Source organism: Brienomyrus brachyistius, chromosome 1 (assembly GCF_023856365.1).
Source record: "Brienomyrus brachyistius isolate T26 chromosome 1, BBRACH_0.4, whole genome shotgun sequence".
Classification (NCBI taxonomy): Eukaryota; Metazoa; Chordata; class Actinopteri; order Osteoglossiformes; family Mormyridae; genus Brienomyrus; species Brienomyrus brachyistius.
Window position 1 is genome coordinate 17539111 of NC_064533.1, and position 23884 is coordinate 17562994.

Below are 23884 nucleotides of genomic sequence, written 5' to 3' on the forward strand. Positions count from 1 at the left end.
TCTCTCCCGATGTACTTTAATTGAATACACCCTGCCCTTTTCAGTGTAATAATAATAATAATAATAATAATAATAAGAAGAAGAAGAAGAAGAAGAAGAAGAAGAAGAAGAAGAAGAAGAAGAAGAAGAAGAAGAAGAAGAAGGAGAAGAAGAGCAAAAACAACAACAACGACTTAGAAGAAGGGGAGACCCTGGGATTCATGCACATTACGTCGTTGTGTATTTCACATATTAAAGCCCGAAGGGATTCCCTGCCGGCATTATAAACTGGGGGATTCCCTTTGATCATTATGGAAGTCCCTTTTCCCAAACACTGCCGCAAAACCACCATACCCGCCACATAGTGTTATTTTAACCAGACATCCTAGCGGTCCCGAGTCCACGGTAAAGTCAGCAGTTTCGGGTTCACCGCTGGCTGGACCCCCGACGCTGCCCTCGGTGACCCGGAGCTGCTGCGGGGACGCGCAGAGCTGCTCCGAGGACGCGCAGATAGTGCGGCTCGAAGCCCCTGGTCAAGGCGATGGGTGGATCCCAAACTGAGATGCCAAAGCGCCTGATTTGCTGATCGGCAGGAGGGGGTTCCCTTCCCCGCCATCCTGCCGTGATGGTGGGTCTGGTGTGGCCAGCCCTCCTCCCGGTGTCTGCGCATCCTGAGAGCTTCAGTGTAAAGGAGTATCGGGGGGAGCCGGGCTGTCGGAGACAGGAGAAAAGGCACCGTCTCCCTTATGGCCGCGTAGCGCAGACTCACCGCATCTGGGACTGAGATCTACCGAAACCTGAATTGACCCAGATCTGTTAACGGGCATCGAGATGGCAAGGTGGTCTTCAAGGTGGAGGACCAAACGCCAACTTTCGGAGTCCTCTTTGGCCGTCTTCATCACTTTAACTTTGGTCTTAAATGCAGCGGAGGGTAAGTAAAGCTGAGTAGGAGAATTTCTGAAGTGTTTGCTGAATTTTAACTAGGATTAACTGCTTCCATCCATCCATCCATCCATCCAGAAAGAAAATGTTGGTACCACCATTAATAGGTTATAAAGCTCATACAATGCCAGTCCACCACAATTCACAAATATATGACTGTTTCATGACTGTTTTTCCTTTTGAGCAAAATACAAAACAATACAAAAATATCACGGAACTTATTTTGCACTGCCTTTGTGTTTTTAAGGACTTTACCGGTTTGTTCTGAACCTGGGCGAAAGTTGGAGACAGGAGATGAGAAAGCTTTTCATTTTTCCGCACATCATTGTTGGGAAGGTGCACTGCGGTCCGCTCACTGTTTGTGGACGCAGCGGGACCCCGGGGGGGTTGTTGACGATGTTGAGTGTGTTGATTGTGTTGAGTGCGTTATTGATCGTGTTGAGTGTGTTATTGACTGTGTTGAGCGTGTTGTAAGTGCGCAGCCTAACAGTATCTTGCGGAATTCGCCCTTACGCTGCGGTGCGAATTCGCACGGAACTCCGCAAAGAGCCGCTCTCCGCCAAACGAGATACCATGAAAACACACTGCTAATTCTCAGTGAGGGGATTCCTCTGCTCCATAAATAATGTATTTAAAGTTTATCATGTTTCATTTTCTTTATAGGCGAAACACGCTGTGAAAGCAGATCTTCTCTCTACAGGTTTCGCGGCTGAGTTTTGGGGTCGCTGTTTTTAGACGTGCTCGTAAAGCAAAGATTTTTCCTGTGCTGCGTGTTGTGGAAATTAATTTCATTTGACTGAATAATGTGATTTGCGAAATAAATTAAATTAAGCTTGTATGGACCTGTAAGGATGTACATGGTTCAAAATCAGAGATATGTGCATGGTGGATACTGGTATCAACTATGTTTGAATCCCGGTTTTAGTGAACAGCTACCTGCTCAGTATAAGACTTTTGTAGTGGAGTGTCAACCAAGCTGGAAATATTGCCCTTTCTCCATACTGCCCTAGTTCTCACTCAAGGCCAGAGAGATCTTTTTGTCTGCTTTTAACTTTTTGCTTATTGAGACCAGGTGACATTGCCTTTGTCACAATAATCCTTAACCCGCTGCAGGAATGACATTTCTTAGCTAGCCCTCGTTGCCGTAAAACCGTAAAGGTTATTTGGTGTACTTTGAAATTACCTGTTATTTTACTCTGTTCAAAGATAACCTGGAGTCAAGGCCTATCCACATCTCCTGCATAAGTATCAGTCACTAACCAAACAGCCACCACTAATTACTGCTTATGTCTTCAGCTGTCTAATTCCTTTTATGTCTTTTTAAACCTGAACCCTGGTGTCATGCTGATCGATTGACTTTTTTTTGGCTGAACGGGACCTGTTATAAATCCTGGCCTCAGATGTTCGTGTTTGACCACTGAGCCACACGTCTGTCCAGCTTTCCTCAGCTTGGCTTGAAACGGCGCTCACCTGAAGCTGCTGAATTTTTCTTCGGATCCCGGAGAGACGTCCGCGGGTGGCTGGCAGTGTAGAGACATGTCTGTGAGCCCCAGGGTGCAGCAAGCCGGGGTCTGCATTCTTTCAGAGAGCTGAACAAGACAGATTTGCCTGTTTTCCCCCAGACAAACGCTACACCGCCAACATTATATAAACGCATATAGAGCCGTACTAAACTCATCAACCATATTACAGCCATTTAGCAGTAGGAATGAACCACATGGCCTCACTTTGGATGTAAAATAGCAGATTAGATGCATTTATTTACATACATAGATATCTGTGTAAAGCTTCGATACCGGATAACAGATCATATTTGCTTTTCCAGTTCAGTGAAAGTAATACAATATCTGAATTAAGTTTCATGCAAGCAGCTGGAAAGAGCAGAGCCAGAAGTAGCTGGAACTGTGAGGCGTTTGCCACGCTTTTGGGTGACAGCTTTTGAGGCTGCATCAGGCCGTGTTATTGGAGTCTCAGGGCTTGGGAGGTGGATAGGTCTGTCTCTATGATCCCAGAGCAACAGGCGCGTGCTTGCAGACAGCACTCACCTGCAGGACTCTGCGTCGTTTGTTTTTGAAGACCGCGCTGCACGGTGGCATGTGCCGGGTCCATCCCCTTTAATTCGTCGGGGATCTGTGTGTGTGTTAGCATGAGGGGTATTAATCAGCTTCTCTCAGGGAGGTGCTATTTTGCTGCAATTTGCATATGCTCTGTGGGTCTCCCACGCCTCCTTGCACGTGTCCTGGGCCTATCTAGAAAGGTGGTGCCCCCCCTTCTCCTGTCATTAAGGCTCAGCATGGGGCAGCTGTGTGATTATTAGAAAATTCTCACCACAAAGCGGTTCGGTGTTCTGGTGGGTCTGGGATCGCCGAGGTTTCGGTACCACGCCCTTGGTGGCATTTCTAACCAGGCTCGGACAGCAGATTAGAAGATGTCCGTAAATTAGAGATGTTTCAGCTCTGCTGTGGCGATGGATTATATTCTCCCAGGCTATGTAAAGTGGATCTTCTGCCACTTATACAGTAGATTATGGCGGCCTAGGGTGCAGTATAGACTGAGGGCATTTAAGGAGTGTGTTTGACCGTGTGTGTGACTGGGACACAAAGGTCAGCACTGGAGTCCTGAAAGCGGGGATGCGTGTCCCTGTCTCATGGAGCTGCGCCCTGACGGTGATCACACGCTGACAGTGACCTCATGGGGGGTGACCACACCACTGTCGGTGACCCTACACTGACGGTGATCACACGCTGACAGTGACCTCATGGTGAGGGTGACCACACCACTGTCGGTGACCCTACACTGATGATGAACTTGTGTTCACGGTGATTCCATGCTGATGGTGACCACACGGTAGTTGTACCTTCACACTGATGGTGACATCGCACTGATGGTGACATCGCACTGACAGAGACCATCTGTTGATAGTGACCTAAAGCTGATGGTAACCCCACCGCTGATTGTGACGTCATGCTGACAGTGACTTCACCCAGATGGTGAAGATGGTGGTGCTGCTCTCCCTGACGGTGTCCTTATAGTAATGGTGTCCCCTTGCTGAGAGTGACCCTGTGCTGATGGTGACCCAGTATTGATGATGACTCCACACTGATGGTGACTCTGTGCGGATGGTGACCCCGTGCTGATGGTGACCCTGGGCTGGCTGTGACCTCATGCTAATGGTTACCCAGCATTGATGGTGATCCCGCACGTGTGGTGACCCCATGTTGCTTGTGACCCTGTGCTGTCTCTGAACTCTTGCTGACAGTGATCCCACATTGATGGTGACCCTGTGCTGATGGTGACCTCACGCTGGCTATGACCTCATGCTGATGGTGACCTCACGCTGGCTATGACCTCATGCTGATGGTGACATTATAGAGACAGTGACCCGGTGCTGCCTGTGACCTCTTGTTGACGGTACACACCTGCTGATGGTGACCCCAGGCTGACGGCGACCCTGTGCTGCCTGTGACCCCATAGTAACGGTGACCCCATATTGATGGTGACCCCGCACTGATGGTGACCTCATGCTAATGGTGACCACGCATTGATGGTGACCCTATGCTGGCTGTGACCACATGCTCACAGTGACATTGCGGAGACGGTGACCCCATATTGCCTATGACTTCATGCTGACAGTGACCCCGAATTGATGGTGACCCATTGCTGTTGCTGACCTCCCTCTGACGGTGACCCCTTGCCCATTACTCAGGATATAAGCAATGTGTACCCAGCATGTACTCAGTGTGTAAGCAATATATGCAAAGTGTGTGCTTAGTGTATACTCTGTACATGTATTCAGTATGTACTCAGTGCATAAGCAGTATTCAGTATATAACTAGTGTTTGCAGGGTTTTGTGGATGTTACTTCATGCTGATTAAAGTGTGTCACCCATTACCAGCTGAGGGCATTGAGTGATACAGTACTGACTGACACACTCATGTTCCAGCCAATCACGCCCTGCTGCTGCTAGGGTTCTGTCCAATGAGGAGCCTGAGAACCAGCCTGAAAGTGTTGAAGAGGTTGTAAACTTCAGAAGCATTTATATAAATCTCAAATATTGCCGCAGGCTTGATATTGCTGCAGGCAACCTTGTGTCCTATAAGGGACTGGCATCCTGTCCAGGGTGAACGTCAGCCTTGTGCCCTATAAGGGACTGGCATCCTGTCCAGGGTGAACGTCAGCCTTGTGTCCTATAAGGGACTGGCATCCTGTCCAGGGTGAACGTCAGCCTTGTGCCCTATAAGGGACTGGCATCCTGTCCAGGGTGAACGTCAGCCTTATGTCCTGTGCTGCCTGGATCGTCCTCCAAGGGATTCTGCGTTGTTTAGTTTTGTTACTATTATCATAATGACAGCTGAGGGCAAGAATGATTTATGGAAGAATTTCTGTTTAAAAACCTTTGTCAAAGGTACAACATCAGGGCCCTATCTGGAGGCTCCTGGTGAGCAGTGCATGTCACCCCTGCTCCACCAATGTGTCTGACTCTGGAAGCCCACCTGGGGGATTAAGCTCGTCATCAATGCTGCCCCTTTAATAAAGATGAGCGGATGAGTAGGGCAGTCCCAGTACATCACAGAGTCTAATGCGCTCTCACATTGCATGGCCAGTTCCATCCCTTTAATAAAGATGAGTGGATGATCAGGGCAGTCCCAGTACATCACAGTGTCTAATGTGTTCCCACATCACATGACTCTTGCCATCTTGCCAGTACACCACAGTGTCTAACACATTCCCCTGTCACATGACCAGTACCACCCCTTTAATAAAGCTGAGTGGATGATCAAGACTGTCCCAGTACACCACAGTGTCTAACACATTCCCCTGTCACATGACCAGTACCACCCCTTTAATAAAGCTGAGTGGATGATCAAGGCTGTCCCAGTACACCACAGTGTCTAACACACTCCCCTGTCACATGACCAGTACCACCCCTTTAATAAAGAAGAGTGGATGATCAGGGTTGTCCCAGTACACCACAGTGTCTAACACACTTCCCTGTCACATGACCAGTACCACCCCTTTAATAAAGCTGAGTGGATGATCAAGGCTGTCCCAGTACACCACAGTGTCTAACACACTCCCCTGTCACATGACCAGTACCACCCCTTTAATAAAGAAGAGTGGATGATCAGGGTTGTCCCAGTACACCACAGTGTCTAACACACTTCCCTGTCACATGACCAGTACCGCCCCTTTAATAAAGCTGAGTGGATGATCAAGGCTGTCCCAGTACACCACAGTGTCTAACACACTCCCCCGTCACATGACCAATGCCGTCCTTTTAAAAAAGTTGAGTGGATAAGCTGGGCTGGTCCAGTACACCAAAGTGTGTGACATACTCCTAGCTCACGTGACCAGTAATGTTCTCGTCTCCCCCAATACAAACATGGCCCTCTCCTCTGCTTTCCCCACACAGCGGAGCCCGTTGACGTGCTGAATGCATTAGAGTTTGACAGCGGCCGCGAGGGAGTCCACAAGGTGATGGGGTTCTGTGCCCACCGGAGGGCATCGGCGCCGGACACAGCCTATAGGGTGGAGAAGTCGGCGCAGATGAGCGCCCCCACGAGGCAGCTCTTCCCAGGTGAGCCCCCACCCCATCAGGCTGTTACTCTGACCCTATACCCTGGATCCAGGGAGGTGTGCGTGTCTCAGTACGGATTCTTATTCTGTACACTGCACTCTGACTGGTGTAGCAGTGTTATACATGTAGGGGGATTCTATCCCTTTAAAATATACAAACAATGCATAGACCCAAAATGTGGATGAATGTAACCCCCCCCCCCCCCACTAGCCTGTACAGGATAAGCTACGGGAAGATGGACTATGGATGGATTTTGAACTTTTTTTCCATAAAAGACAAGTATTTAGTAGTTCAAAATTAGAAAACAAATCACATTTTGTAATTTACGAAGTTACTGCTCATCTGAATTAGCAGTCATCCCTGATCTAAAGAGATATTTTTTTTGTTTTTTACTAAAAGCTTGCAGCTCTGAAAATAGACAATTCAAAGTTTCTGGGGGTGTTTTTTATGTTTCTATGGTTTAGCGAGATTTCTGTCTAATCCCGTAGGCTGCATTGCCAACTGCAGAGGGTTAAACATCGTGCCACACTGTCATGAGACAGTTAGGTTTCAGAAATGACACTGGCTTGATGCCACCACCCTCCCGGGCCCTCAACCCCCATAGATTGAGTGCAACTGTCCCCTCCCCCTACACACACACCCCTGTGAGGAGTGAGGACAGAAAGAGTTAAGGATTAGGGTTTGATTGGGGTTAGGGTTGGGGTTAAGTTCGTTAGCCCTAACCCTGACCTCTGTGAGGACAGCAAGGTGTGAATGGAGAGAAAGTAAGCAAATATTTGACCTTCCTAAAGAATCACACAGGGTTAGTGCAGTGCTGAGTTTGCTCACCCTTTTCTGTGACTCCCAACACAGACAGAGCAGTGAATTACCTTCTTTATAAATGGGCTCTGCTTTCTATTTCAGGGGGAGTTTTCCCAGAAGATTTCTCCATCCTCACCACTGTCAGGCCCAAGGCTCGGACTCAGGCCTTCCTGCTATCAGTGTACAGTGAGCAGGGTGTACAGCAGCTGGGGTTGGAGGTTGGCCGTGCACCCATCTTCCTGTACGAGGACCAGCACGGCAGCCCCCGGCCCGAGGACTACCCCCTGTTCCGTAGTGTGAACCTCGCCGATGGAAAGTGAGTGAGGTCTTTACAGCTGAATGGCCGCCTTTTGGAAATGGAGCAGAAATCAATGCATACTGAAGGATAATCTTGTGGTCATGGACGTTCCTGGAGGGATCGACGGTCTGACGGTTGCCTAGGTGAAGGCTGCCAGGGCCATCAGAGCACATTCAGGGCTGATGTTCATTTGAAAATATCAAAGGGGATCCTGATGACCTCATACAGCTAGGTGTCTGTGGTGGGCGGGGGGGGGGGGGGGGGGGGGGCTTCTGGCTGCTTAGCCTACATGCCCAGTAGGGAATGTAAGGCAGTGCTTCTCGACCCCCAGACAGTCCACATTTTTGTTCCCTCTCAGCACCCAGCCAATCAAAAGCACTGAATACCTGGTTCAGGTACGTTGCGAGCTGGGAAGGAGCAGAAATGTAGACTGTCTGGGGTTCCCCGAAGAACAGGTTTAGAAACACTGCTGTAAGACACATGGCCAACACTAGAGCACGGGAGGCCTTAGTGATACGTTCTATTCTTAGTGTTGCTTGAGGTTTTTCTAACCCTTAGAACCCGACAAACACAAATGCCTTGATTTTTGCACCCATTAATCTCAGGCTTGTAACTTTGAACAGGTATAACGCATATACATGAATCGCTGGAATCAAGAGAACTTACTCGATCCGGTTGTCTAAGTTACAACATTGTGTGCTAAAATATTCCGGAGTAATCCTGTGCATAATGAGGCATATATTTTTTACATTTTCCACCGAAACACACCCCAAATAATCCATAAAACATAAGTATTATTCACATTACATGGAATACAATGCTCACATTTGCTTCTGCAATGGTCCACACACTACCCTTCTGCGAAAAAGAATATTTATTTTATAACTGATTTATTATAAGCCTATAAATAAAGAGATAGAAAAACACTGTCAAATTGGCTGGAGTTCTACAAGAACTAACAAAACACATTATTCTATTAGGAAGACAATTACTTGATATTTTCGTAATATTTATTCACAAAAGTTTGTGTATGTATGTTTGATTTCGAGCTCCGTCAAAACAGTTGAAATAGAACATGACCATTGTGTAACTGAAACACCTTTTACATGTAAACACAAAGTTCCCCAGCGTTGGTTTGTTGTTTGTGGTTAAAATGTAGACTAAAAGTTTCATGCTCAAATTTCACTTTACCAATCATAGCGTATATAGCCGGAAAAACCATAGTGATAAACATTCAGCATTAGACTAAAACTCTCTGTTATGTCTCTGTTTACCCAGTCGATCATAATCTAAACAATGATAATAATCTTTTCTATTTCAGTTTCTTTCGAATGTTATAAATAATTTATAATTTATAATGTTATATACACATATATATATATATATATATACATATATACACATATATATATATATATATACACATATATATATATATAAAACTATGCGCTGCTGTCTATCAGAAAAACTTCAAAAATTTACAATCAATGATATTCATCTAATTAATGTAAATACCATGTAATTAGCCTAAAATTAAAGGGACAGAAAAACAGTAGAAAAAGGTTACAGCTGACAGTGCCCAGGTTACGGCTGACAGTGCCCAGGTTACGGCTGACAGTGCTCAGGTTACGGCTGACAGTGCTCAGGTTACTGCTGACAGTGCTCAGGTTACGGCTGACAGTGCTCAGGTTACGGCTGACAGTGCTCAGGTTACTGCTGACAGTGCCCAGGTTACTGCTGACAGTGCCCAGGTTACGGCTGACAGTGCCCAGGTTACTGCTGACAGTGCCCAGGTTACGGCTGACAGTGCTCAGGTTACGGCTGACAGTGCTCAGGTTACGGCTGACAGTGCTCAGGTTACGACTGACAGTGCTCAGGTTACTGCTGACAGTGCCCAGGTTACTGCTGACAGTGCCCAGGTTACGGCTGACAGTGCCCAGGTTACGGCTGACAGTGCCCAGGTTACGGCTGACAGTGCCCAGGTTACTGCTGACAGTGCCCAGGTTACGGCTGACAGTGCTCAGGCAGCTCCCTCACACACCTGCTAACACTGGTCAATGACTAATATGATATTTATAATAATAATAATAATAATAATAATAACAACTTAGTGTCATAAGATTAGGGCTGGACATATTTGTTTTTACTTAAAAAGTGAAAGCAAACCATACAGAGACTGTGAGTAATAAGGTTACATGTTGTTCTTCACTCATCCAGTGGCCAGGAAATGAGGCTCTCATTACAGAGCCTGCTCACCTGCTTGTAGTTACTGATACCCTGGGGTGACCTGAAATGTCTCAGAAGGAGCATCTGTCTGAAGACACTAAAATGTCTGAGTATCAGATGGACTATTGCCATACTGGTTTGAGGTTAATGTAATAGCAGTGATGAAGTAGTAGTAGTAATAACAATAATAATAATAATAACAACAACAACATATAATCTTCTCAGTTAATGTAGCAATGGAGATGCATGAAACCGTGTCTTCGTCCCTCTCCGAATAGGTGGCATCGGGTGGCTATCAGCGTCCACCGGAAAGAGGTGAGCATCACTGTGGACTGTAAGAAGAAGATCACCAAGACCCTCAACAGGACTGACAATGCGGTCATCAGCACGGACGGCATCACTGTCTTCGGTACCAGGCTTCTCGACGAGGACGTCTTTGAGGTACGGCTAGATATCTAGATGATTGGAATATCTAGAGCGGTTGATGCAAATATTTTTGTCAAACTCTGTGAGAGTAAGACAGAGATAGACAGAGTTTGCAATCTTTGGACCTCCAGAGGGTGTTAACTCGTAAACACGGGTTACTCTCCTGATGTGTCTCGTATGCGAAGAATCTTGGTGTTTTATTCAACTCTGGTCTCAAGTTTGGTAAGCAAATAAATGCTATGGTTAAGTCCTCTTAGAGTCTTACTGTAAGTAAGGTTAAGCTCATATATTCCTTTAAGACTTCCTGACCATAATCCATGTTTTTATTTCATTGCATCTAGATAATTGCAACACATTTCATTGCAAGGTCAATCAGTCGGCATTGTCTCATCTCCAGTTGGCAAAAAATGCTGGGGCACGTTTATTAACTCAATCCAAGAAGTTATGGCATATTACTCCAGTTTTAGCTTCATAGCACTGGCTGTCAGTGAAGTTTAGAGGTGATTTTAAAATGTTACTGTTTGTCTTTAAAGTGCTGAATGGGCTAGTACCAGATTATTCGAGTGACCTTGTCCATCCATACTGTCCAAGTGGAGCATTAGGGTCTTTGGACAAGCTTCTGCTTTGCGTCCCAAAATGTCGGTTGTGGTGAAAAGGGGAATGTACTTTCTCTGTGGCAGGGCCAAAATCGTGGAACAGCCTGTCGCTACATGTTGGAGCAGCACCCTCCATTGGATGCTTTACAACTAGACTAAAGCTCACCTATTTGCAGAGACTTTTAGAGGTTTTTAGAGTCGTCTGTATTTGTGTTCTTGTGTGGTTTGAAAGTTTTTTTTTGTTTGTTTTTTTTTTTACCTTTTTCATTTATAGGTCATATATATATACACACACACACACACACACACACACACACACACACACACACACACACACACACATATATATATATATATATCATACACACACACACACACACACACACACACACACAGTACTGTACAAAAGTCTTAGACACTCAAATGAAAGTAGAGCTGGGCAGTATGTCCAAAAAATGTATATTTACCACGTTATCTCTCAAAGTTACATCGGTTTCACGGTGTCAGGGAGCGGGTAGGACGGGCAAGCAGGAAGCGGGGAAAGACCAGGCTGGCTGGCTGGCTGGCTGGCTGGCTGGCTGGCTGGCTGGCAGGGAGGGAGGGAGGGAGGGAGGGAGGGAATTCGGGGTTTATTACGGAACAGGCGAGACAGGGCAGATGGCGACAAACCAAGAGAGACTGACATTACCTAACGTCAATGACCAATGAAGTATGGGGAAGACGAACTCAGACGTGGACTAAATACAAAAGACAAGCCGAAAACAACAGGAAACAGCTGGGCATGATTGGGGAAGCACACGTGGATAATCAGGGGGCGTGGCACACACGAGGATCTGACAAGCCGGGCATGACACACGGTATTTGTTTATTTTTTTTAAGTATGACTGAGTACTCCCCACGACCCAATAGGATAAGCGGTTTGGAAAATGGATGGATGAATAAACTGAGTAAAATAAACGGCTAATGTTAAGGTTAACATTTTTGATAAGTGTTTAATAGTTTAGTGTTGCTGGAACGTGAGTTTTACTGACCTCGCGAAATTTCTCATGAAGACCAAGATGTCGGTCTTTAAGATGCTTCGCCAAGTTTGACGTGCTACTTCACTTCATCGCCAGAACTTTGTAGCATTGTTTGCGTATAGGTTTATCGACATCTTTAGCCTTTCCATGCTTGTCTGCAAAATACTTCCAAACGGCACTTTTGCGTTTTTTTTTCCTAAAGCAGCTTGAGAAGTGCCTTCAAATGCAGCACATACCATGTTCGGCCAACTCGGTGTCTGTGTGTGTGTTAAGCAGCGCGAACGCGTTCAACGGCTATAGAGAGGAGGGGAGGGGCTGTGCGAGTGTGTGTGTGCGCGCGCCTGCGTTGTAGCGATGCCACGTGAAGTGTGGCGAATGAGGCGAAAACCGCGCTGTTGGTATCAATAATGGTGAAAATGAGTATCTAATCAGATACTATTTTTTAATATGGATTAGTATCTGAGAATCGATTTTTAACAACCCCAGTGTCTCAATATTTTCAAATCCAGCGTCTGCTATAACTTCCGTTTCTGATCTTTCACGGTACATTTTAAGCGATGCAGCAGTGAAAAAGGTTACCCCTTAAACAGTTTCGTGCTGCACCACTTTCTGAACGTTGTAAGAGAAATTCATATCATAACATAATAAATAGTGAAGACGCCACTGAGGTATGGCCAGATATCTAGATGATTAGGACGTCCTTGAGGTATGGCCAGATATCTAGATGGTGAGGATGTCCTTGAGGTATGGCCAGATATCTAGATGGTGAGGATGTCCTTGAGGTATGGCCAGATATCTAGATGGTGAGGATGTCCTTGAGGTATGGTCAGATATGTAGATGGTGAGGACGTCCTTGAGGTTTGGCCAGATATCTAGATGGTGTGGATATCCTTGAGGTATGGCCAGATATCTAGATGGTGAGGATGTCCTTGAGGTATGGCCAGATATGTAGATGGTGAGGACGTCCTTGAGATATGGCCAGATATCTAGATGGTGTGGATATCCTTGAGGTATGGCCAGATATCTAGATGGTGAGGATGTCCTTGAGGTATGGCCAGATATGTAGATGGTGAGGACGTCCTTGAGATATGGCCAGATATCTAGAAGGTGAGGATATCCTTGAGGTATGGCCAGATATGTAGACAGTGAGGATGTCCTTGAGGTATGGCCAGATATGTAGATGGTGAGGACGTCTTTGAGGTATGGCCAGATATGTACACGGTGAGGACGTCCTTGAGGTATGGCCAGATATGTAGATGGTGAGGACGTCCTTGAGGTATGGCCAGATATCTAGAAGGTGAGGACGTCTTTGAGGCATGGCCAGATATCTAGATGGTGAAGACGTCTTTGAGGCATTGCCAGATATCTAAATGGCGAGGATCTCCTTGAGGTATGGCCGGATATCTAGATGGTGAGGAGGTCCTTGAGGTATGGCCAGATATTTAGAAGGTGAGGATGTCCTTTAGGTATGGCCGGATATCTAGATGGTGAGGATGTCTTTGAGGTATTGCCAGATATCTAGACGGTGAGGAGGTCCTTGAGGTATGGCCAGATATCTAGATGGTGAAGACGTCTTTGAGGCATGGCCAGATATCTAGATGGCGAGGATGTCTTTGAGGTATGGCCAGATATCAAGATGGCGAGGATGTCTTTGAGGTATGGCCAGATATGTAGATGGTGAGGACGTCCTTGAGGTATGGCCAGATATCTAGATGGTGAGGACGTCTTTGAGGTATGGCCAGATATCTAGATGGTGAGGATGTCCTTGAGGTATGGGCAGATATCTAGATGGTGAGGACGTCTTTGAGGTATGGCCAGATATCTAGATGGTGAGGATGTCCTTGAGGTATGGGCAGATATCTAGATGGTGAGGATGTCTTTGAGGTATGGCCAGATATCTAGATGGCGAGGACGTCTTTGAGGTATGGCCAGATATCTATATGGCGAGGATCTCCTTGAGGTATGGCCAGATATCTAGATGGTGAGGATGTCCTTGAGGTATGGCCAGATATCTAGATGGTGAGGACGTCCTTGAGGTTTGGCCAAATATCTAGATGGTGAGGACGTCCTTGAGGTATGGCCAGATATCTAGACGGTGAGGAAAATCAAAGCAGTAAGGTCCAAGCCTTTTAGTTCCTTGACTGTCCATCATGTTTCAATGACAATGTCAATTAAAATTCTAACCTGACAGCTGACACTGATTGTTCAGTTGTGATGCCGTAATGTTTGCTGCCTTTGATATTGTGATGAGTTCCAGTAAATGCAGTAAATTTTCTCAAGTAAATGCAAGGGAACTTTTGGAGCAAATCAGGAGCTTCCTGATGGCACCAGCAGCTGGTCTGCCCTCACTGTTACCCACCCCCAGCAGACAGGTTTTCCCTCTATTTCCTGTCCTAATGAGCTTCTTCACCTTATAATTAAAAGCACTTAGCTCTGTGGAATCTGCCCACTGTAAGTCTTAGTAATTGAGGGGCTGCAGTGAGGTGTTCTGTAGCCTTGGTGACTTGTAAGGCTGCTTTCATTTACCATCATGGTTTTCTGAAAACATCAGGTTCATATACTTTATTTAGTTCAGATCATGTGAATATTTCACTCCCATAAGATTCAGTTCTTTTTGTTTACTGTTGTATTGGCATTCATTTTTATTTAAATGAAGTTATGAGACTCAATGAAGGGAAATTACTTTTGTAAAAAGTGCTTAGTCCTCTTGAGATTCAGGATATGATTAATTACGTGATTAACACCAGCGTGTCGCCCCTTGAAAGCAGATCTCTGACTGCCAGGACACTGTGGGCTCCCTTGACTGATTGCGTGTGAGTCCCCGTGAAGTATTTCAGAGCACTGTTTGCATGACTAGCTTAGCCCACGGTTAACTGTGTCTCAGTTGAAACGTGTGCGTGTTAATGACCAGTGCAGGTATTTGCCCAGGGGCAGCAGTCAGCTGTATAAAGGAAAGGCTCGAGCGGACTGGCCCTTAAGGAAAGACAGCATTTAAAGGACACGCCCACCAAATACACTTTATATATATGCAGATGGGATCCATCTTTAAACTGGGATCCAGTTTAAAAATGGTGCTCAGTCACAGGGGGTTTTGCCACATGGTTTTACGGCTGTCTGCTGGGGCTGTGCAAGTGTTCGGGGGGGGCAGGTGATTCTGAGCAGCATCTAACGCGAAGCCCAGGGCAGGTGGACATGAAAGCGGCTGCCTGCTTTAGTGTTAATCTCAAGCCGGCGTTCAGCTCTGTAATTAAGCAGAGAAATGGGGAGGATGCTTGTTTAACCATTAAAGAGAGCAGGTCCATCTTTGATTAGCCAGGCCATGCATGACAAACTGTCATAAGCGCATCTCCTGGTCCATTCAGGGTGCTAATCTCATAACAGAAGTAACTGTAATCCTGATATTGCACAGAGTATACCCACTGTTTTTTATTCATAAAGCCTTTTTTTTGAGGTGTCAGGGAGATTTGATTCTGAGACGTCCCGCCCCCCCAGTGTCTCCTGCCTCTGTATGCATGTGTGCGCATGCCCCCCCCCCCCCCCCTCCCCAAGACAAACACGCACACTTTCTTTACATACCTTTCGAACTTACACACACATTCTCAGACTGAACATTGATCTCACACTAGAATGCGTTTGGTGTCATTTTGTTCATGTATATACTGAATGTTTTATTTGTAATTTTTATGAGAAACTATTCATGCCTGCTGGGGGGGTCTGAACCCCCATGCCACTTCTCATCCTGCACGCAGACTGTCGCAGGCTGTCTGCAGGCCTGCAGGCTGCAGGCAGGGCTGATTAAAGTGCCTTTTTTTGGAGGAGGGGGGTGAATGTGATGGATGAGGTAACGCCTGTCAGCTCGATTCAGGCTCGGACTTGATCTTCCTAATATCCCAGAGGCCCCTTGGAGACCTGGCACACAGTCGCTAGGCCAGCCAGCGTTTTCACAGTCTATTAAGTCCGAGGCAGACCATCCCCTGCACGGCAGCAGGTTTATAAAAAGATCTCCGTCCAGGAAACGTGCAGCTGGTCATTCAGATCCTCGGAGGAGTGACCTTATCCAGGCCTGCGATTTTTAAGAAGATCTAGTCTGGCATTTAAACCTCAGCCCCTCCGAGAGCCTCCAACATGTTGATTCCTGCCTCCTCCCGTCTCCCCCCTTGTGTGAAGTACCTTGCCTGCCTTTCAGAGCCACGTTCCTGTGAAGCCGAATGGACCAGCGCAGGATCGGGCAGCTCGTGTAACTCTCCCTGGGGCCCATTTCTATCTGCTGCCCTACCAGCCAGAGGTCCATCAATCCGTGGAATTTTTACACGGCCTTGTAGGAATGCTGGAGAGGTTTGCAGAAAGCTTATAAACTGTCAGGTGTCACCATTCAGAGCTCCGCCATAAAATGATTGGTGCTTTGGCTGTGTTTCGCAGCCTTGGGAGTGATAATATTCATCATAAGTCTATAAAACTGACACAGATGAACCTCCTGAGGTTTAGTATTGAATGCTGATTTGAATAATCTCACCAAATTCTGCCAGTTTAGTTTTAATTATTTTAACCTTCAGTATTGAGGGCTTGTTCCAGGCCGAAGGAAGAATACATATTTATGCTTACGCTATGTAATTTGTGAGAATTGAATCTTGGGATTAAATCCCATTCTGTTCAGAAGGCAAGCGTCTTTGTCACCTTCTGCCTCTTCAGGCCCTGAGGAAGCCTCAGTCCCTTTCTTCCATGGCAGATGGCTTTATCTGCGTCCGGCTGTGGGTCTTTATGTTCACTCTACAACCGGCACTGAAACCGAGAAGACGGCGCCTCCAGATGTGGCATGAAACATTGCTATTCCTGCTCTCCTCATTTATCTCTCCCTCATTCACCGGCAAGCCCTGTGTTCCTTACAGCTTGTGTTTAATCCCATCATTCACAGCTGTAGATCTAGGGGGGTGGCATGCCCCCATTGGTGTTTACAGAGTCCTTCATCGCATGCCTTTTTTGTGGGGGGTTGAGACAACACCAGTCCCCTTAAACATCAACATGGAATGTTACAGTGCCATAAAATCCCCCCCAGGAACATTGAACGCCGCAACTGAACACAGTCACTATGCTCTAGAGCCGAACACCAGTGTCTCTCCGTTATCAGCCACATAAACGCAAAGGCTGACGGTATGTTCATGCCAAGGTTTCAGCTTTCTGTCTCTTGCAAAACGTTGCTGCGGTTACGCTGAGGTTCTCCACGTTATCCATGTCCTGCGATCTTCCGGAAGTTTGTGTATGTTACTTAATTTGGGCGCACTTTGAAAAATAAGCTGAAAACTTGCACGTCAGCCAAAGACTTGCGAGTGTTTATGATGCGGTTCTGTTCCGAGGTTTCCGTGGCGATCAGCCACCTGCTCGTAAATCGGCTAATAAACCTGTTCCGTCTCCGCCGCGCTGTCCTAAAACCCCTAGGCACTTGTGCCGAGCGTCTCTTTGAAGTTATCGTATGTTGACATTAAGGAGTGAACATTTGCATCTGTGGTTTTCAGGGCGACATTCAGCAGCTGCTGATTGTGGATGATCCTAGGGCAGCTGATGAGTACTGTGTCCACTACAGTCCTGACTGCGACACCCCCCACCGGGACCGCCCCCAGGCCCAGGAGCCCGAGGATGAGGTGAGTGCCTGAGAGAAACGTGGGTCCATATTGAAATGTGGGTCTGAGTGTCATGCGGATGCTTCCGAGCTGCACTGGACCTATTAGCTTAGCAACACCTACAAAGAGATGAATTCAATAAATAATGACAAGAGGGCCTGCTTCTTATAAGCTGTTCAGTCTGAATGGAAATGGGTTCACTGCTATTGGGCCATGTTTCTGTCCTGTATAATATGAGCTTTACATCAGGTTTACATTATCTTACAGGATCAAAACTCTTTACATCATTTCCTGTATGACGTGTCACGATCCGGATGCTAATTTGCCCAGTAATCCATGAAATTGCAGTGGAAGATTTTAATGCATTTTTACCACCACTCACTCTAAGCCAGCCTTGGTGTTGATTTCTGCTGCAGAACCTGTAATTATTGTACAGTACAATTTACCAAACAGAAAAGTCAGCGACCCTTATCAGCTATGATGCATTTTAAGCTGTCCACTAATATGCAAAAGCATGTCGATTCTGTGTTTTCCTGTAGCCTGCTAGCATGCTTGAGGTGAGACCTGTAAGGCCAGTAATGGCATGAATGAAACAGTCAGTCAGCCCCCCAGCCCCCACAGCCACATGAATCTGCTCAGACACGTCGGTGGCAACCGGCCAGGGGGGCAGATCTCGGGATTTTAACAGCCTTGCCTGCCATGACACAGCACATGCAGGACGGTCATCCAGCTTCAGCTGGAAGCTGTTGATTAGAACAGCATATACCCGCCTTTTCCTGAGCTGCCATCCAGAACAGCTTCAAAATCATTAGCAATTCAAATATGCATAAATATGCACCGAATCTGTTGGCTCTGAATTTTTGCTGACCTAAACTTAAAATGAAAATGAATTTTTCTGAGAGTGTATCATATCCTGAAGTTCATTCACACAACAGATTGCAAAAATGCATAACCACTTATTAAGGTTCCAATCTTTTATCTGTGAAATATTATCTATGCATAATCATTGATGATTTATTCCTAATTAAAATGCGATTAACCCTAATATTGCTTATTCAGCTGCTTTGCAACTGTTGTGAACTTCATGAAAGCATCATGTGTCCATTACTCTGTTGTCCAAACATACCAAAACAAATGTTCGCATTTGTATCAAAAGTACTGGTCCATTCATCCACCTACCGTCACCTCTGTGTTTCAGTGTGCTTAACACAAGCTCATTAATTCAGTTATGCTGAGCTCAGTGAAGGTCATGGACAGCAGGTTAATGGAGATGCTGCTTTGGTGAACACTGGAGGTTCTCCTGGTTCAGCCTTGAGCCCCTTAAAACTTCACCTTCCCTGTCAATTTCAGTTGATTTTGCCTAAAAATGCTAACATTGCCTTGCTTGATATCCCCCCCCCCCCCTCCTCGTGAGCCAGCACCCCACTGATGATTCGCTGTACAATGAGTTCTATGACTACAGTGATGGGGGGGGCATTGAGACAGCAGCTGCGCCAACAGGAGAGGCTTATTCTAACCATGAGGTAACGGCTTGGCATGTGACAGATTGCTATCAATCACCCTGACAACCCCCCCAAATCATGCCTGTGTGGTGTGTTGATGTGTCTGTGATGTCCCATCTCCATGCCCCCACCCCCCATCCCCACCAGTGCGTCTGTGAGGTCTGTCAATGTGTGTCTGTGTTTTTGAACTTTAGTAAAAATGTCATTCACCAAGGAAGGCCTAGGTACCAGACAGTCATCCTCTGGGTCAGAGTGCACCACCTGATGTCAGATACCTTTCCTCTGACGCAGCAGTTCACATGTCACCTTCCTTATGCCTCGCTGATCAGCACAGTTCTGTACATCACCTGACATGTGCATTTTGCGTTTTTTCCCTCTCCATGTGATATGGATTCAGGTGAACAATGTCGATAGTGAATATTATACCGAGGGCGACATTGACTACGGAACGACAGACAGCTACCAGCCTCAGTCTGCTGTCGACCCCCCCGGACCAAACGAGGTAAACAGGTGGCTTCATTACCGGTCTTGCTAATGCTAATGATTGTTGGGAAAGATACGACCAGTAACCGTTGTAATAGAGTGACAAGGAGAAGCAGCCATGAGGAAATATTCCATTTTTGCACCTTCCTGAAAGCTCTTTTTTCTACATTTACATATTCTGTAGAGGTATAATATGCTGTGGGGGTTATGGTCAGTATGAGGCATAGTGGCTTATCAGCGCTAAGCCTCAATCTCTCTTTCTTGTTTGAGCCACTGAATGCCTGGCAAGGGTGCCCTCACTGCAGGACCCCACTGAATGCCTGGCAAGGGTGCCCTCACTGCAGGACCCCACTGAATGCCTGGCAAGGGTGCCCTCACTGCAGGACCCCACTGAATGCCTGGCAAGGGTGCCCTCACTGCAGGATCCCACTGAATGCCTAGCAAGGGTGCCCTCACTGTAGGACCCCACTGAATGCCTGGCAAGGGTGCACTCACTGTAGGACCCCACTGAATGCCTGGCAAGGGTGCCCTCACTGCAGGACCCCACTGAATGCCTGGCAAGGGTGCCCTCACTGCAGGACCCCACTGAATGCCTGGCAAGGGTGCCCTCACTGCAGGACCCCACTGAATGCCTGGCAAGGGTGCCCTTACTGCAGGACCCCACTGAATGCCTGGCAAGGGTGCCCTCACTGCAGGACCCCACTGAGTGTCCAGACGTATTTTAATGTCTTAAAGTGCTATTCTTTTTGGATGGAGACATATTAGTGGACAAAGTATGCACTCTTGTTCTTTTAGTCCTCTCTATTCCTCTTCCAAAAACAATATGGAAACCCGCTAAAATACAACAGGCGGGTATTTATGGAAGGTGCCTCGTGGCGCAACAAGAGAGGAAGCCAAGCTGAAGAAGCGTTTGTTCTGGAAGGTTCCGTGACATGCGGCTTGTCCTGCAAGCAGCTGTGCAAGCACACGGCACCCAAGCCTGTTGGGTTTGGCAGCATTTCCGGCCTGGCAGCACGAGCATGCCCGTTCGTCTGCCTTCAATATGCCTTAAACGTGACATTTCACCAAGGGCTCCACTGTAATGTATGCCGTTTTACCCAGCTATGCGTCGATAAAGGTCATATTGTGGTGCTTCTTAGAAAACAGGAATATAAAGAAGCATAAAATGTGAAGTGCTTAGTGTTTCCTGGAAATCAGCGGATTCTGTAGCTGGACAAAGGAGCGTTTGAAACCAAATGAACTTCTGAAGGTATGAAATCACCAGAGAATATTATCGACTGAACATGGCAAAGGAAAACGGGTACAGGAAATGGCAGGGAAGAGGAGGAATCTGTTTTTACATTCTAATAAAAAGTAAACTTCAGTGATTTAATAAGACCCATACGGCACCAAACCAAACCAGTATGTTTGGATTGCAGTTAGCCCGGCTGTGTTCTTTATGATACACGTCTAGCAGTTTCTTTGTTCGAGATCCTAAATGTTGGGGAAGTTTCTCACAAAACTAATCCATTAAAGACAGAGGTGGAAAGTTCAGGTCCAGAAAGTACGAATCCAGACCAAGATTTTGTTTCAACCAACCAGTTGAGTACTCTGTGACTCTGACTCTTTATACTCCACTGGTTGGTCTGGATTCGTACTTTCTGGACCTGAACTTTCCACATATGTCTTTAATGGATTAGTTTTGTGAGTAACTTCCTTAATGCTCACTAAGATCAGACCCTTAACTAGCTCTGATGGTTGCTGATTAGACCATCCATTCCCTGCTCTCACTCGTCTTCCCAGCCTTCTGCTGTAGCTTGATTCTATACTTCTGAAGGTCTCGTGCTTGCTGTTCACGCTGAGTCAGGGCTATGACGCTTATTGCACAGGCCAGAGGGACACAATGCCACAGGGTGTCTTTACCATCATGTTAACTGGGGCCAAGAGCCCTGCCCCCTTCCCACCAGAGCACTTCTTTACACCCGCTGCACTGTGTCCACTGCATTCAAGCCAAAGCAAACAACCGCTTCACACTGCTTCAGTTTTTAGTGCTGATTTATGGATTTAGCAATATGGCAGCAAGGAGTGTAACTGTATCTCTTGTATGGGGTTTTGACTGTATATTATACTGGTATATTGTTATGCAATTTACGTCATAGTGTCAGAGATGACAGATTATGGATGTGTGCAGTTCCAGCACCGCTGATTAAACACTAACATAAAGTTAGGTTGTAAAGCTTGGTTACATTTTTATTCATTGATAAAGTACAACTAAAGATTGTGTCCATGATATACTGTCTGTATAATGACATATGCAGCCATAAGTCACCCATAAATCACCCACTGCTCAGAAGCTGCTTTAGCCGCTTAGCTAAAATCAAACGCTTCCAACGCTTTGGCCTCCATGCTTGGGTAGGCTAAGGCTGCTGAAGAGGACTTTCTTGATGGTCTTACTGAAGTGGAGCAGGTGGGTCTGGAGCCCACTGCCGCGGCTGGGACAGTGGAGACGCTGGACCAAGGAGAACCGGAACGGGACAGAGCAGAGCACACGTACGACTTTAAGGAGTATGACCTGAAGGAGTATGATGGCGGGGAGTTTGATAATAAGCAGTATGAATTCGGGCCGTATGAGGAGTTTGGGATTAGCGAGGCCAAACCCACCGCACCTGTGTATGACGACGAGTTTGGCCCCGGCGTTCCAGCCGAGATCGACGTCACGGAGACCAAGGTGAGCGCCAATTGAACAGCTCTTCCTGTCACATGGCTGGTCCCATGCTGCGCCACTTTGCATGCTGGGGTGCACTCTTTGATGGGTTCTTCCTGTCCATTGACACTGTCTGGGAGAGACATGAAATGCCACTGCTTTCATCTTATAACTAGTGCAGCAGCTCCCTCTCCGTGTGTCTACTTTTGAAACCCAATCACACTTTGTCTTCCATGGCCTGTAATCCCATACAGGGTCTGGGGGGGGGGGGGCAGGAGCCTATCCCTGGCAGCACATGGCAGGGGACACCTTGGACAGGATGTTAGTCCATTGCAGTCAGACTGATGAATTACTCTGGTTTTTAATATTGTGAAAGAAATATGACTGAGCGACAACCTGCACACTGTGCGACTGGTTCTTTGCATGATGACATACAGGCATGTCACACACACCTGTTTATACACACCTAAGCTCCTCCCACTTCCCCTAACCATGTTTTCACCCGATGTCTGATTGGCTAGAGGATCTGGGTACTTTTGTTAATGGAAGCTAATTTTCATCTCCTTTTTAGTGAAACTAACATTACTAATGGCATGAGGACCACCTTGACTTCCCCAGTAAGACCCCGTCTAATGCCCAGTTTGGGTTTATTCATCGTGCTTCTGGAATTGTGATATTAAAGAGATGAAACCTGCTTCAGTCTGGTTTGTGTCTTGTTTGTTTTGCATGTTTTGAGTGTGGTCCTATCCTGGCATTTTAAAAACCACTAATGTTTTTTTACAGGTGAAAAATGAAAAACATTATTCACCATAATTTCCTCATAAGTTACCACAATTTATGCCAAAAAATATCCGCTTGATATGTTTCATTCGTGTTTTTTTCTATTTATGTTATTTTAGACTTGAGTTATTGACTTGTTACGTCAAACAGTATAATATATATTCTATGTTTAATAGATGGGAATGCCATTATACAGCCGCAGAAAAATTAAGAGACCACAGCACAATTTTTTGTTTGACTTATTTCTCAATTTGTGGGTGTGTGTCTTTGAATAATATATATTTTTCTGCAAACTGCAGCCTGGTTCTTCCCTGTTTCTCATTAATGAAGGGCTTCTTCCTTGCTTTATGGGACCTCAGTCCTGCTTGTAGGAGCCAGATACAAATTGTCCTAGCCGTGCACCTCACGCCTGCACTTAATGTTTCCCATTCCTTTTGAAGTTCTCTTGATGTCATCCTACGATTTATGAGAAACTGTTGGATAAGTTAACGGTCACCTCTGGCATTAGAATGTCGCTTCCGCCTTTTACTTGGCTGCTTTCTGGTCGTTCCCAGTGTCTCCTGCTTCACCTTATTTTCATGTCCTGCTGTCTTAGAATTTTTTTACCTGAAACCATCTGGATGCTCAGTGTACCTTCTGCCAGCAGAACCACAATTAAACCATGATATTAAAATGCAGATTTGTTTAAAAATATAAAGTGGTCTCAGTTTTTTCCACGGCTGTATCTTTACTGCTAGAAGTGTTCGGTCCTCTTAAATTGTTACAGTCTGCATTAATTATTATTGTATACACCTGTATTGATGTATTGCTATTAGAAAATGCATATAACATAAAATACATGTGTAATTAATAATATTAATCCATATATTCAATTTAAAATGAGACATCAAAGTAATTTTTTTTAATGACACACACTAATAACTAAAGCAGGATCCAGCATATCATGCATATAAGC

General features: G+C 46.1%; 1 protein-coding gene across 4 annotated transcripts in view; it reads left to right on the top strand.

The window, feature by feature from the left end:
- The first annotated feature begins 604 nt into the window (after window positions 1-604).
- The window catches only part of col11a1a (collagen, type XI, alpha 1a), a 57170-nt gene continuing 33890 nt past the window's right edge, over window positions 605-23884 (top strand). The window contains exons 1-8 of one of the 4 annotated variants that reach the window (XM_049026385.1): window positions 605-910; window positions 6336-6500; window positions 7404-7617; window positions 10104-10266; window positions 17377-17502; window positions 18900-19004; window positions 19381-19485; window positions 21862-22173. In XM_049026385.1, coding sequence (XP_048882342.1) covers window positions 811-910; window positions 6336-6500; window positions 7404-7617; window positions 10104-10266; window positions 17377-17502; window positions 18900-19004; window positions 19381-19485; window positions 21862-22173 — 1290 coding nt within the window. In that variant the 5' untranslated portion in view covers window positions 605-810. The remainder of the gene's footprint in view (window positions 911-6335; window positions 6501-7403; window positions 7618-10103; window positions 10267-17376; window positions 17503-18899; window positions 19005-19380; window positions 19486-21861; window positions 22174-23884) is intronic. The other 3 variants (XM_049026403.1, XM_049026395.1, XM_049026412.1) reach the window with 3 other exon arrangements.